This window comes from Peromyscus californicus, unplaced genomic scaffold (assembly GCF_007827085.1).
Source record: "Peromyscus californicus insignis strain IS unplaced genomic scaffold, ASM782708v3 Scaffold_21__1_contigs__length_65335640, whole genome shotgun sequence".
Classification (NCBI taxonomy): domain Eukaryota; kingdom Metazoa; phylum Chordata; class Mammalia; order Rodentia; family Cricetidae; genus Peromyscus; species Peromyscus californicus.
In genome coordinates, this window is record NW_026294514.1 from 1,606,055 (window position 1) to 1,620,261 (window position 14,207).

At 36.1% G+C, this 14,207-nt stretch overlaps 1 protein-coding gene across 1 annotated transcript in view; it reads right to left on the reverse strand.

Annotated features, from left to right (window-relative positions):
* The window catches only part of Col5a2 (collagen type V alpha 2 chain), a gene marked incomplete at its 5' end in the record, with an annotated part of 135,517 nt that overhangs the window by 60,354 nt on the left and 60,956 nt on the right, over window positions 1-14,207 (reverse strand). The window contains 3 exons of the mRNA XM_052750593.1: window positions 1,013-1,045; window positions 3,236-3,249; window positions 8,008-8,232. Coding sequence (XP_052606553.1) covers window positions 1,013-1,045; window positions 3,236-3,249; window positions 8,008-8,232 — 272 coding nt within the window. The remainder of the gene's footprint in view (window positions 1-1,012; window positions 1,046-3,235; window positions 3,250-8,007; window positions 8,233-14,207) is intronic.

Below are 14,207 nucleotides of genomic sequence, written 5' to 3' on the forward strand. Positions count from 1 at the left end.
ACTCTAATATAGGAAAATAGTGTTGGCATGGAAAGTGATACACCCACATTGAAGACGGGCACCGCACTAAATCTTCGCTCTCACGGCAGCTGTGTGGCCTTGAACTAATTACTATTCTCTCTATACTGTTTCTTTCTTTCTTTTTTTTTTTTTTTTTTTTTTGGTTTTTCGAGACAGGGTTTCTCTGTGTAGCTTTGCGCCTTTCCTGGATCTCGCGCTGTAGACCAGGCTGGCCTCGAACTCACAGAGATCCGCCTGCCTCTGCCTCCCGAGTGCTGGGATTAAAGGCGTGCGCCACCACCGCCCGGCTCTATACTGTTTCTTTAAGTGGAAATTTATGTGCAGACTCAAATGCAAATGTTGTCTATGAAATAATCTTACTCATAGAATTATGTGGATTGATAAATGTTTGTCAAATACTTAGAATCTAAGATATGTTAAACATGAAAAGGGGAAACTATAGGAAGTGTTTACTTTTCAGGCAAACTGAAAAAACAGGGTTTAAAGATAAAGCAAAAATGTATATACTACCAAATAATTAACATGAGACTTTTTCTCTTAATAGACTGGTAAAAACTGATGTAAAACCTATGGTCTGAAATGATAGCAACTCCATAATATCTATAGTGTATCTTCTGGTCACTGACAAGGATAAAGATGTCCTGAGAATTCTGAATTAATGTGGAATATCGAGCAGGATCAAGAAATGACACACTTCCAAAAGTGTGGAACATCACTTTATATACATGCAATAATTTAATATTATAAAAACTTGAGTTTTTTGGATTGTCAGTCATGTGACTATAAAATTTAATGTTATAAAACATTAGATAGTGTATCAAATACTGTATTTGTCTTGTGTATATTATATTAAAATTTTTCTTTATAAAATAACTTTGTTTTTAAAGGAAACAATAATATACAACTACTACAGTTATGCTTGAAAATAATACATATATTGTTTTATATATAAATATATAACATATAATATAGAACACACATATATACTTACAACAGGCACTAATCCTGGTTCTCCTTTTTGTCCCTAGGAAGATTTTTTTAAAAGAAGAAACCAATTAGTAGAATGCAAATTATTTTGAGCAATATCATGTCATACTAGGCTACGGAAACACTGGGAATGTCTATAAAACGCTAACAATGAGAACAAAAAGTTTACATTCCATAATCAAAGCGTTTAGTCAGACATTATTTGTGAACACAACTTCTACTTAGCTGAAGAAGGTAAAATAAATCTAGCATATAAAATAAGAAAAGCTTCATTTCACTTTGTCTTTCACAGATCAAAAGCAAAGGGTTGGTTGACTAGAATAAGAAAGAGTCAGGAGAAAAGACATAAAGATGAGGTGTCATGGAGACACCTCCCCAAAGATTAAAATCACAGAAGAAACCCAGAGAGGTGTGTGTGTGAGTTTCCCACACGTACTAAGTGGCAAGATTGTCATTATCAACAGAAACCATCATTGCCACCTGCTCTTCTTTCATAGAATTCATGGAGAATATCAGAAGTGACAAGCGCTTGTCTCATCAGAAGAGAAGACAACTGTTCCAGTTGTGCACTTCTCAGTCTCCGAAGGAAAAGCTGGAAAAAGTCAACTGCACAGGAAGAGATTGCCAAGTCAATCTATGTGTGACATGAGAGGCATTGTGTTTGAGCACAGAGCCATAGATTTTTGAAGTGCATATACTGATTTTATGACCTCAGTATGTAGGGTAAATAATGTTGGATGGCCGAATATATGTGTACTTCCTCATATATTAATTAGTGTTATCTGCTTCAGTGTTTGTCTTCCAGTGATTTTGGTTTCCTTGATACCATCATTGTGTCTGCCTATTTTGTTTCCTGGATGATCTCCATGAGCCAATTATTATCAATTAACACAATATAAAATGCCCTCTTCTGTTAAGCAACCGAGGAGAGTAAGTGTGACTTCAACTCACATCCTTCTTGCAAGGATTGCAGGAGGAGTGTGTCTGAGTTTAATTTCTTCTCTCACATATAATATTATTTCATCTAATTATAAAATCAAATATGTGGCTATTGGGGAATTTTGGAAGCAGAGGAAATACACAGAAGAAATTATCTCACTCAGTACCTTGTAGATATCCAGGGATATCGTTCTGACATGTTCCCATCATTTTTATGCCCTCTCACTTATCTGTCAAAGCTACACTGGTACATCCCTAAACTGTCATATTAAAAAAAAAAAACCACTACAGTGAACATCCTTGAGTATCAATGCTTGGGTGGCATCATGATTGATATGTAAGTGATGCTCCTAGAAAGTATGTGGGTTAAAAGTCATACTGTTTTTGTTTTTTGTTTTATTGTTCTTTTTTTGATCTAGGTCACCAAATTGTATACTCCAAAGGGGCAATCTAATTATATCTTTCCAACATTACCTCACACATGAAAAACTGATGAAATATTAAAACTTTTATAATTTTAATTATCATAATCACAGACTCAGCAGCAGGATATACAACCCAGTGATCACATCAATTGATCTGAGTCTGGAGCAGGCAATGATTCACAGTAGGGAAGTGGCCTTAGAGCAAAGGCAGTTGTTAGGGTAACAGTTACGACTACTGATGTCCTCATATGCATGAAGCTCTTCTCTAGGAAAATATTTTAAGGTCCTGAAGGTGAAGGAGGGGGAAAAGGGCAAGTAGTGTGCTTTAGAAAAAAATTAATTTATTTTGGATCAATTAATTCTCCTTCAATGGAAAGACCAACTCATTAAAGAGAACTCCCTTCACTTTCTTTCCTTTTCTTATCTTCCCTCCTTCCTCTTCCTCAATCTATCCCTGCCAGCAGATTAACATCGTGTTTCTAATACATATAAAATATTTACTAAGTGCAATGATTAATAAAAGGTTGGAAACAGTAGAACATGTTCCAAAATCTCTAATACAGTTCATAACTTTCTGACAGAAATGGACATATAAAAAAATTAGCTCAGTGGTTGAATGCTTGTTTAGTATATGGAAAGCCCTGGCTCTCCCACACTGAAGAAGTAAAAGACAAATGAACTGTAGAGCCAGCAGGTTAGTGGCCTCTGTAACTAAGTAGTCAAGGTACTGTGTTCATTTGGTCTCAGTAGATTTCAGGCTACTTTATACCCACACCAAGCTTCCAGACATTTCAGAGCACAGTTCTGTGTGAATAGCATCAGAAAAAAACTGCTTGTGAAAAAGAAACTATACAAATACTCACCTTTCTTCCTCTACCTACAAAAAGAAAAAAAATAAATATATCATTTTATGGAGAAACAACTATGAAAAACAGGCAACACATATGCTTTCAATAGTATATTTCTTATAGATACAGATTTTAACATAGACAGGTTATCTGCCCACTAATATGGTACAGCTCAAAAACTGTCTTGAATCAATTCCAACAAAGAAAATAGTACATATATTTGGAATATTCTCATGTGGTCATAATTTTCCTCATAGCATTCAGAGATTCTAGTGTTAACAAAACCAAAAAAACTAATCATTTTTATCATAAATTATTTTTAATGAATGTTCCTTGTTGGTTTTAATATTGTAAATGAGTCAAGTTGTTTAGTTAAATGCAAAGTGTATTAAATGCCCAACTCTGCAATGAAAATCTGCATCCTGCATCCTGTCCCTGTCCCTTGACTCCCAGTCTCTGTCAAGTCTTGTACCATCAGAAGCCTCTACTCTTGGTTTCTCATATATTATTATAATCTTCATAAATAAGCAAATGATACCAGGCACCTAGTTTTTCCTTATTCTCCTTTTCTTGTCTGCATATAGCTGTAGATATTTAAATCATACAAATGTTTGCATAAAAGTTGTTTTCCTGTTTCATTTTCAAATCAGGATCTCTTTGCAGGAATCCAGCACAGTCCATTTAACAACATTACTTTCCTCACAATAAATTATTTGGTTTGTTTCTGGTTGTGTTTTTTTTTTTTTTTTTCTGAAGACAGCTTATTGTCCTACCACAATATTTTGAAGAATGGATGTGAGAGCTATAGGTATAATTTGGGGGTTTTGGTGGACTATCCAGAAACCATATTAGTTATTATAAATAATGCTATAATGAATAATGATTTTATATATATGACCAGCTGTAAGCATATTTGTAACATAAATTTTCTTAAATTCTTTAAGCCAATGAATAGAAATTTATATTTTGACATACTATCAATATACCGTCTCCTGAGGTTACAACCACTTTATACTCCTACAGTCAGTGAGCAAAGCTCTCAGAACACTAGCTGGTGACACAACGCACCAACAAACACTGCAACATTGTTTGCTAGGTGAAACAACGTGTCTGAAGTCCCAGTTTTGATTTTGAGGGAATTTGACAGTGTCATACTCAATTTCCTTTAAAACTTACGTTGTTTCCTCTCCTCTCTTTTATTATAGCTATTTTATTATTTGTAGCTGAAATTTCTTTATACATAAAATATAGTCATCATTTGTAACTTGAATTGCAAATTTGCTTAATTTCTTGCACGCCAATGTGCTGTGGGATGTCTTTCTGTATGCTGTAACTGTGTTACTCTGAATGGTTGATAAATAAAACACTGATTGGCCAGTAGCCAGGCAGGAAGCACAGGCAGGATAAACAGACAAGGAGAATTCTAGGAAGTGGAAGGCTGTGTCAGTAGATACCAGCCTGCCGTCCAGGGAGCAGCATGTAACAGCACACAGGTAAAGCTGCGGAACAAGTGGCAACATATAGATTAACAGAAATGGGCTGAGTTTAAATATAAGAGCTAGTCAGTGGTAGGCCTGAGCTAATGGCTGAGCAGTTTTAATTAATATAAGCTTCTGAGTGATTATTTTATAAGCATCTGTGGGGTCTGTGGGGCTAGGCAGGACCAGAGAAAACTTTAGCTACACCAGTGTTTTTTTTTTTTATTTTGTTTTCTTTGTTTGCATGCTGGCAATTAACCTAAGGCCTCACTCATGGTGTCTGAATACTCTACCAACGGACTGAACCAAAGCCTGAGAAAAAGCCTTCTATATTTCATGACTACAAAAGAATTCTGCATCTTTGACATGAGTAGAATTCCCTTTTATCTCATTTTTGTCCACTATTTGGGGTTTGCCCTGTGTGGCTATTATGAATCTAAGGTTTGTCTAAGATTCAGCCGTTCTAAAGGTCTTATGATATTTAATATTCATGACTGACTATGATAGGACATTCAATTTTTTAAGCTTTTGCTTATCTATGATAATTTTATCAGCTATTTCTTGTGTGTTTTGTCTTAATTATAGATATTTGTTATTGCTACAAATGGGATATGTTTTATCTCATTATTTATATTATAATACAACTTTTTACACAGCAAATATGTATATTTCTGCTGGTTAATTTTATACTACACTGCCTTGCAGTAACTTTTTACTCAGTTTGTTTAGGTTTTATAAATGCACACTTTTGTTTTTGTGGAAACTACAATGTTTATTGCCGTAAAGGAACATGTCTGGAGTGGCTACCTACTGTATGCTACCAGTCATACAAAATGCATAGAGGGCAAAATTATAATTTTCAAATTTCTGTTCAATTTTCTCAACTAACTTAATGTTTTCCCAGGCACTGTCAGGGCTACAGAGTTTTCTTGAATTACATCATGGTTTGTTCTGTTCTATTGTGTTAGTCGCTTCTTTGGAGACTTTTCAATAATATGACTGTGGTGATATTGTATTCCCCAATATATCGTGCACCCTAATAAACTTATCTGGGGTCAGAGAACAGAACAGCCACTAGAGATAGAGGCCAGAAAATGGTGGCACACACACCTTTAATCCTATCACTTAGGAGGCAGAGATCCATCCGATCTCTGTGAGTTTAAATCCACACTGGAAACAGCCAGGCATAGTGACTCACACCTTTAATACCGGCAAGTGACAGCAGAAAGCAAAAAGAAATATAAGGCGTGAGGGCCAGGAACTAGAGCTGGTTAAGCTTTTAGGCTTTTGAGCAGCAGTTCAGCTGAGATTCATTCGTGATAAGGACTCAAAGACTTCTAGTTTAAGGAAACAGGATCAGCTGAGGAAATAGCAAGGGGAGGAAGATGTGGCTTGTTCTGCTTCTCTGATCTTCCAGCATTCACCCCAATATCTGACTCTGGGTTTGTTTTTATTAATAAGACCTTCTAAGAATTTGTGCTGCATATGGCTCTCTTCTACATACATTCTGCTTTTTACTGTGTTCAATTCTTCTTGATGAATGTACTGTTTTCTCTTCCCACGGTGACATCTATACCTCTTCTGTCATTTGTGCACTTTTACCTCGTTGATCAGCTTCCTAGTTCATCTTTCAGTTTTACGTTTCCTGTTTCTTCCACGTCACTGCACATGGATCCTGCTGACTGCTTTTTTTTTCTTAGACACAATTATGACTTTACTAAGTTCTGACCTGGAGGTACATCTTAGCACTTAGTAAGGCTTATATAAAGTACCCAGCACTCTGAAAGTTCAGGGCTATCCTTGGCTAAATCACTTAAAGGCAGCTTGGTACACAGTAGAACTTGTCTCAAAGGAAAAAAAAAGCTGTATAATTGGTTAGAATATTGTTGGCTCATTTTGGTATGGGTTAATTTTGTTTGGATTTGATACCTGGTTCTTGGTTTCTGCTAGCCTAGTGTGTAGCTTAGGCTAACTTTGAACTCTTATTCTTTCTACCTCATTTTCCAAGTCCCGAATTAAAGGCATGTACCACTATATTCAGCCTCAGAAATTTAATGTGAACTATGGCCACACATACGCCAGAGTGTTCTTTGTCTCATAAATTTAACTGAAATCAGTTATCCTTCTCTCATGCTTCATTTGTATAAATTTGTTACTATTCAGTTTTCACTACTTCACTTGGAATGAGTTGCACTCTCCTGTACTGATTATTGGCAGGAAGTTATAGATTTTGCTTTCTGACATTGTTGACATATTCCCACTTGCTATTTGTTTATCCCCAAGGGTTAGTTGTGCTGATTCCTGGGCATCTGTGGGATTACGTCTGCTTCCAGGAGCTTTTGTGTCTTTATCATTCTATGACACATGTTTATCATACTGCACAAATTTGAGTTTAAGTATTTATTTTAGGTGCATTGTTTCTGCTAAATAATACCCAAGATGAAAAGATATAAGTTGCTGTATAATATTTCCATGTATATGTACTGCTGAATACTTCATTTTTTTTTGTTATTTTCAATGAAATTTGTCAAAAGAAAAAGAAAACTTTGATAATGTCTTGACAATGACTAGTACGAGGACTAAAGCAAACAAATTAAAAGTTTAATGTTGGTCTTATATAACTCATTAAAATATGCAAATGATAACACATGCCTATCTCTGATTAAAATCAAATATATATCAATTAAACACAAATACTTTTTCTATAAAAATATTTTAAAAACCCAGTAACTTGTATCATTCTTTTCTCCAAGAACTTGGCTCCATTTCCTTCTATTATACGGTTCACATTAAGCACACCCTGGATTTTTAAGGTAATGTAAGAGAAACTGCTAGAGCAGTAATTATATTATAAATAATTATCATATTCTGTAGGGTGAAGCTTATACCAGAGGCAATAATTACGTTTGCTTCATTTTCTCTTGGACATTAGGCAATGAAACAGAAAGCCAACAAAATATCTTTTATAAACACAATGACAGCAGCCATCTATAATGCACAACATTCTCTAATTTGACATAACCATTCAAAACAAGATCCTCTAATAGTTAAGAAAACAAGAAATCTTTGTCTACTTCTATGCTAATTGACCTCAGAGGGGGAAACTAGGTTCCCTACTTGCTCCAGGAGGCTCATCACACTTTTAAAAGAAATATGTTTAGTTTTCTGGTTTCAAAGTCATTAACTCCTGGGGTCACAGAGTTAGTTGCTATGATTATTCACTTGGATTGTTCAACTCTGAGGACAATAATCACTGGAAAATAAAGGTGGGCCATCGGCTCTATTCTAAACAGACTTGAGCATTCTTACCAAAATTAGTATCTCCACCTCCAGATGTTTGTGGGCATACTTGACAGCATTCCCCAGAGGGTGTTATAGGATTGGCACAGTTGAGCACATCTGGGCACTTTATCTTGTCACAAAGAATGGCACCATTGTCGCAGACACAGATCTCACATGGAGAAGGTTTCCAAATGTCTCTATTTAAATACATCTGGCCATTTTGAGTACATGCTATTTCTTCACCATATTCATCTGAAATAAAAAGAAAAGATGTTAATAATCTGAAATTTTATAATCTATGGAATGTTTGAGATAATAAGGTATTATTTTGGTTTTAAAAAATTCAAAGATGTACCCTCCTAGGCTTAAGACCTAGATCAATCTGCAAAGTCCCTATTGTGCAAGCAAAGGGGAGCTGAATTTAGGTCCCTAGCACCCATGTACAAGGCTGGGCAAGTGAAGTCACATGTGCCTGTAACTCTAGTGCTGGCAGGTGGATTCCCAGAGCTACCTAACCACTCAATCTAGACAAGTTCAATGAAAGATTCTTTCTCAACACAGATAGAAAGCAAGTGTGGAAGATACCCAATATCAGTCTTTGGCTTTAACACACACACACACACACACACACACACACACACACACACACACACATACGTACCAATGCCTGAACACACAGAGAGAGGGAGTAGAAGGAAGAAGAAGGGGAGGAGAAAAGAGAAGGGGTTAATCTCTCTAGGAGACAAAAGACCAATGAACTTATTCACATAAAACAGCGAGTAGTTCATCATGAAATGATGAATGAAATACACATTCCCCTAATAGATGGAAAAGAAAAAATGAACCAAAGTAAGTATGCTTTTTAGCCAAAGAATGTTTCTAACAAGATTTTATTTTTGAAAGTATAAGTGATTGAATGTAATAAAGTTTGGTAAAGAGGGACAGAAAGAAGCCATTTGAAAAGAGAGCAAAAAGGATTTCCAAAGGGAATGAGTAACTTCAGTACATGTAAACCCCACATGATTTTCAACTCATTAGAGATTTTATACAAGTAAATCTCAAGCAAGAAGTTCAAGTGTACTCATGTACTGAGAGAAACTTCCAAATAATAGCATATGGGCTTCTGAGAATTGTTTTAAACATGAATTGAAAATGAAATAACCATTTCCTATCTCTTGGATTAGGTTTCCATTAACCATACCAAACTGAGGGTATTCATTTTTAAACTGTAATAGAAACACAAAACTCACAAAGATAATGAGAGGATTATCTTTACAATGAAATTAATTAAGGAAAGTTATAGCAAAAGCAATATAATATGTTTTGTGTAACTTTACTAGTTACCTTTCTATATTTAGATAGAAGTTATTTTTAATATTGGGAAATATGTATGCATGTATACATACGAAGCAACAACCATTGCCAAAGGGAGGAGTTCTGGTGCTAGGAGCTGAGAAGCGCCTGGGTGTTTAGAACTGCAATAATTCACTTGTGCTTTATTATGTGTAGGTTGGTCTCTTACAAAAATTGAAACCAATCACATAATACAAGTACTTTTTCGTTGTTGCTTCATATGTTTTTTTTTGTTGTTGCTACTTTCTGTTCTGCACAAATGATCCTGCTGCCCGGTTCAGAATTCCGTCAGTTATCCTATATCCTCATGGCTATCACAGCCTACAGCTACCAAGAGTTTTGCTTCAGGGTTCCACCCCACATGGCCTTCTTCAACAAGGAGACAATGGGTTCCCTTGTTTAGACCCACCTACTCCCCTCTGGAACTTCCTGCAACAACAACACAGAGGAAAATAGGCATCTCAACCCTACTAGATTTAGTCCTCACCTGACATTTTAAATACCTCCACTGAAAGAAGAAAGGCAATTGAACAGAGGAGTGAGGGAGCACTCAACCAGCAAACTTCTTCAGATGCTGAAGTCTCAGGAAAGAAACAGAATGGTACCCAGTTCTCAGAAACAGACAGGTCATCTGTCAAGTGCTCAGAACAAGACTGCTGGGGGACACTGATATCACAACCTTACCCTCTAGACTCAGTTTTTCTTGCAGAGGAGGAGGCAATAAGATTGTGAGGGCCTGTCCAGGCCACCCAGCACTACATAGTGAGGCTCTGTATCAATATTTCAAAATACAGAGGAAGGGAGGGAAGGAGGGAGGTAGGGAGGGAAGGAGGGAGGGAGGGAGAAACAGAGAGAAAAGAAGGAAGGAAGGATTGTAAGATACAGAAACAGTGGCTGTCTACAGTCAAACAGTATGTCCCAGACATATCATAGTTCAACACATGAGCTCACATCAGCTGGAACTGACTGCACAAAATCAAACCAATCAAAATCCCACCCTTAGTTGAGGATTGTTGGCAATTTATGGCTTCTAGGGGACAGAGAGTCAAGTTATTTTCAAAGATGCCCTATGAATGGCTATCCACACACATGTACATTCAGGCAACACTACATGAACTCTAAGTTTAAAGTAAAAGAGCAAACAATATTGGGGAAACTAAGTGGTGAGGGGATAACAGAGTAATTAGAGAGGATAAAATTGAGGGGTACTTATTAAATTTTATTATGTACATGTATGAAATTCTCAATAAAATGTGTTATAGCTGCATTAAAAAATGAGTTTTAAGAATTCTACTCCCAAAGTAAACATTCCAAAACATGATCTATATAAACATGGACTCACGTTCATAATCAATTGAATAATTACAATAAGTAGATAAATTTAAAATAAATTCCAAGTGGCTAGATGGCTCAGTAGGTAAAGCCTCCTGTAGTAAAGCCTGAGCTTAACCCCAAGGGAACCCACACAGTATAAACAGAGCAACCCAAAGATTTCCTCTGTCTTCCATGCTCTACTTCTGTGTTCCCCATTTCCTGCATGCAAACATGTGGGCAGGCACACAGAATAAATGAATAAAAGTAATTTTTAAAGTAAAAAGAACTTTGTTCACTAAGTTTTAGTTGAGGAAGCAGCATCTATTCACTGGTTTTAAAGTCCTTGCTTGAAAATGAAATACTCTATAAAGTCCAATAGCTATTTCTCTCACAATTTGGGTGGTCAAGGTTGGGGGTTGGTAATGTTCAAACACATTAATGGGGGTGAGGTGGTAGTGGCTGATTGTTCAAATATTGAAAGTATATATATCACTTGGAATATTATATATTAATATGGATTGTTATATATAATGTTCTATACAACATTGTGAAGTTATATTTATTGATATAATAAAAACAAATTTATATAAATTATTATACAATGCATTAATATCAATTAAATATGGAATTGTTATACTATATAATTCCATTTTGTAACACTTAATGTACTATAAACTACTAATTTAAATTTGCATATGTATAATGAAATATTCTTAGATACAGTATATTATTAGATGTATTAGATGTGGTAATATATACAATATAACTGAAATGAACTAAAAGCTGGGAAGTCAAAATATACAAGATTGCATGCAAATTTTCAATTAGATATTACTAGAATGTGTAAAATCTCTTCAGCAGGTGGCTTAATCATATTGCTGCAGCTACTTCTGGAAAGGAGGTTTTGAGAATTCTTTCCCCAGTTCACTAGTCCATTTACATTGTTCAGAGTACTTTTGTCTTTGTCAATAAAGCTACTTCTACTCAATCCCTAACTTAAAAGGCATTTCTTGTTTTACATCTTCTGGTGACTGCTGGGATTTTCAAACAATCTGTACTGTTTTCTCTGAAAGTCAAATAAACTTGTTCCTGAACCTGATATGAGAGTGAGAGGGGAGGGAGGGGGAGAGAGAGAGAGAGAGAGAGAGAGAGAGAGAGAGAGAGAGAGAGAGAGAGATTGGAAGAAAAGACTCACCCTTTCGGTTCTGTGTTAACACAAATAATAGCAATTTTTTTCCTGGAAGTTTAAGACAATGTGATCTCAACCCAAGGGGCAGAGAAGGGGGGGTCACTGTGTTGCTTTCTTTAAATGGCAATGCCGAAAGCTGGTTTTATACTTTGATTCATAACTGATCTCTTTCTCCTGAGAATTTATAATTAAATTTAAGATGATATGTACATGTAGTTGGAATGCTTTTAAATGGCAAGGAGATAAAAAACCACATTCACTACTGAGGCATGCCTTCTCTTCGCCCACACAAGAATCTGTTCCCATTACAGAGGGCTCAGTGAAGTCTCGCTGTGCATGTCTGAATGAAAGATGTGTGCAAAGCAAGAGGGTTAGAAAACAGAGTTCACACACTCCTCTGTGCTTCTACATGGCGGATGTGCATAATATGTCTACTATCCTTTATGTTTCTATGGCCATTTACTTAAATGAAAAGCAGAACAGGAAACAAAATGGTGGTCAGTTTGTTGAAAAGAATTACAAAGATGTTGTCATGAAATAATTATTGTATGAATACAAACAAAAAAGTAAGAATTTTCAAATGACATCTTGAGAAATCTAATAGTGCCCTCAAGACTCTGCTACTCAACTCAGAAACATAATCCAGGCTCACATCTATAGTCTAGATTTGAGTCCTAGAAAACACACACACACACACACACACACACACACACACACACACACACACACTCACATCCTGCAAATCTGTGACTTTTTGCTACTTACACTTTTTGCTACTTATAGTTTATTAATGTCTCTAAAATTTAAAAGAGTTTGAAATCTGGCCGTATTTTTATTCTTTTCTAATTTCCATGATGTAGTTTCCCAGATTTTAACTTCCATGCTACAGGATTGCTTTCTCCTTACTAAATACCTCAGCAGACTGTCTCCATTGTGAAGTCACCCGCAAAGCTCTGGCATGGCTGTCTAGATGGAGAGATGTATTTTGTTTGATCATATTTTACTTGAAATCAAATCAATTGTCCTATGTTTGTAAAAAAGCTTTCATAGATCTGTTTTCTTTCAAATCTTATGTGCTTTCCAATTTAATTGTCTAAATTCAATTCTTAATCACTAGATGGCAGAACAATCTTATAACAATAAACAATTAGAAACTTAAGATTTTAAAGCTTCCGTTTGCCAGCTATGGGCTAACATGCCCCACATTTCCATTCCTTCATACATAGTATGTGTGAAAAAGATACCACACAGAAAATCTCAAGTTCAGAGCCAACTAGGGCTAAGTCATGATACTTTACCTCAAAAGTAAAGAGGTGGGGAGGAGGGGACAGACTGGAGAGATATTAGGAGGGGTTATGAACACTTGCTATGCTTGCAGAGGACTTGAATTCGGTTCCCAGCACCCAAAGTTCATAATGCCCTGTGACTCCAGCTCCAGGGAATTCAATAACCTCTTCTGGCCTCCATGAGTATCCCCACACACATGGCGCACACACACACACACACACACACACACACACACACACACACACAGTATACACACATGCACACACACACATACACACACACACGCACATGCACGCACACACAAATACATAGATAGATAAATAGATAAAATAAATCTTGAGAAATGAAAGGATACATATTGAAACCCTTATGAGCCAGAGAAACATGATTCCTAAATCATATAACTAAAGTTCTTCTTTATAGATCCTGAAGAAAATAAATTTAAGTCCATATGCATACTACTATTATATCTTAAAACTAAAATTGCAAATAACCTAAGGGCCTTTAACTGTGGTTAATTGAAGGTCTTCCCTGTAGAAACTATGCAGTGTATTTTTACCACAACAATTTCTCCTCTCTTGTTCAGACAAATGTTTGTTCTGGTCAATTTCTTCTCCTGAGCTGTAAAATCCTTGGGTCCCCAAATGCTACCCAGCCCATGAATGTTTGCCTGATGTCTTTTAAGAAGGCTTTTTATAAATTTATCTGTCTCATAGTGTGGATGAGGGTCAAAGAAAAATATCTAGCCTGTGAACAAATACATTGAAAAATAGAACTTTCATCTCTTTCCTCTCACTTAAATTCCCAGAGGACATATACTTTGGACCCTTATTTTGAATGAAAGGAAATGGGTAACATGGTGGTTCTTGACAGAGTGTCTCTGGTGTCAAGACCTCTGTGAGGCCAGATAGGAAGAAGAAAGTGTTGGTTCTAACAGCTTGTATTTCAGAACAATTGCCTTCCTGACCAAGCTCATCTCATTCCATGCTAGGGTCATGAACATCTGAGATACCATTATTTAAAGCTTCTGTGAGTGTCATACTCACTTCACTGTCCTCTTGTGGTACAAAGAAAGCAACAGCAA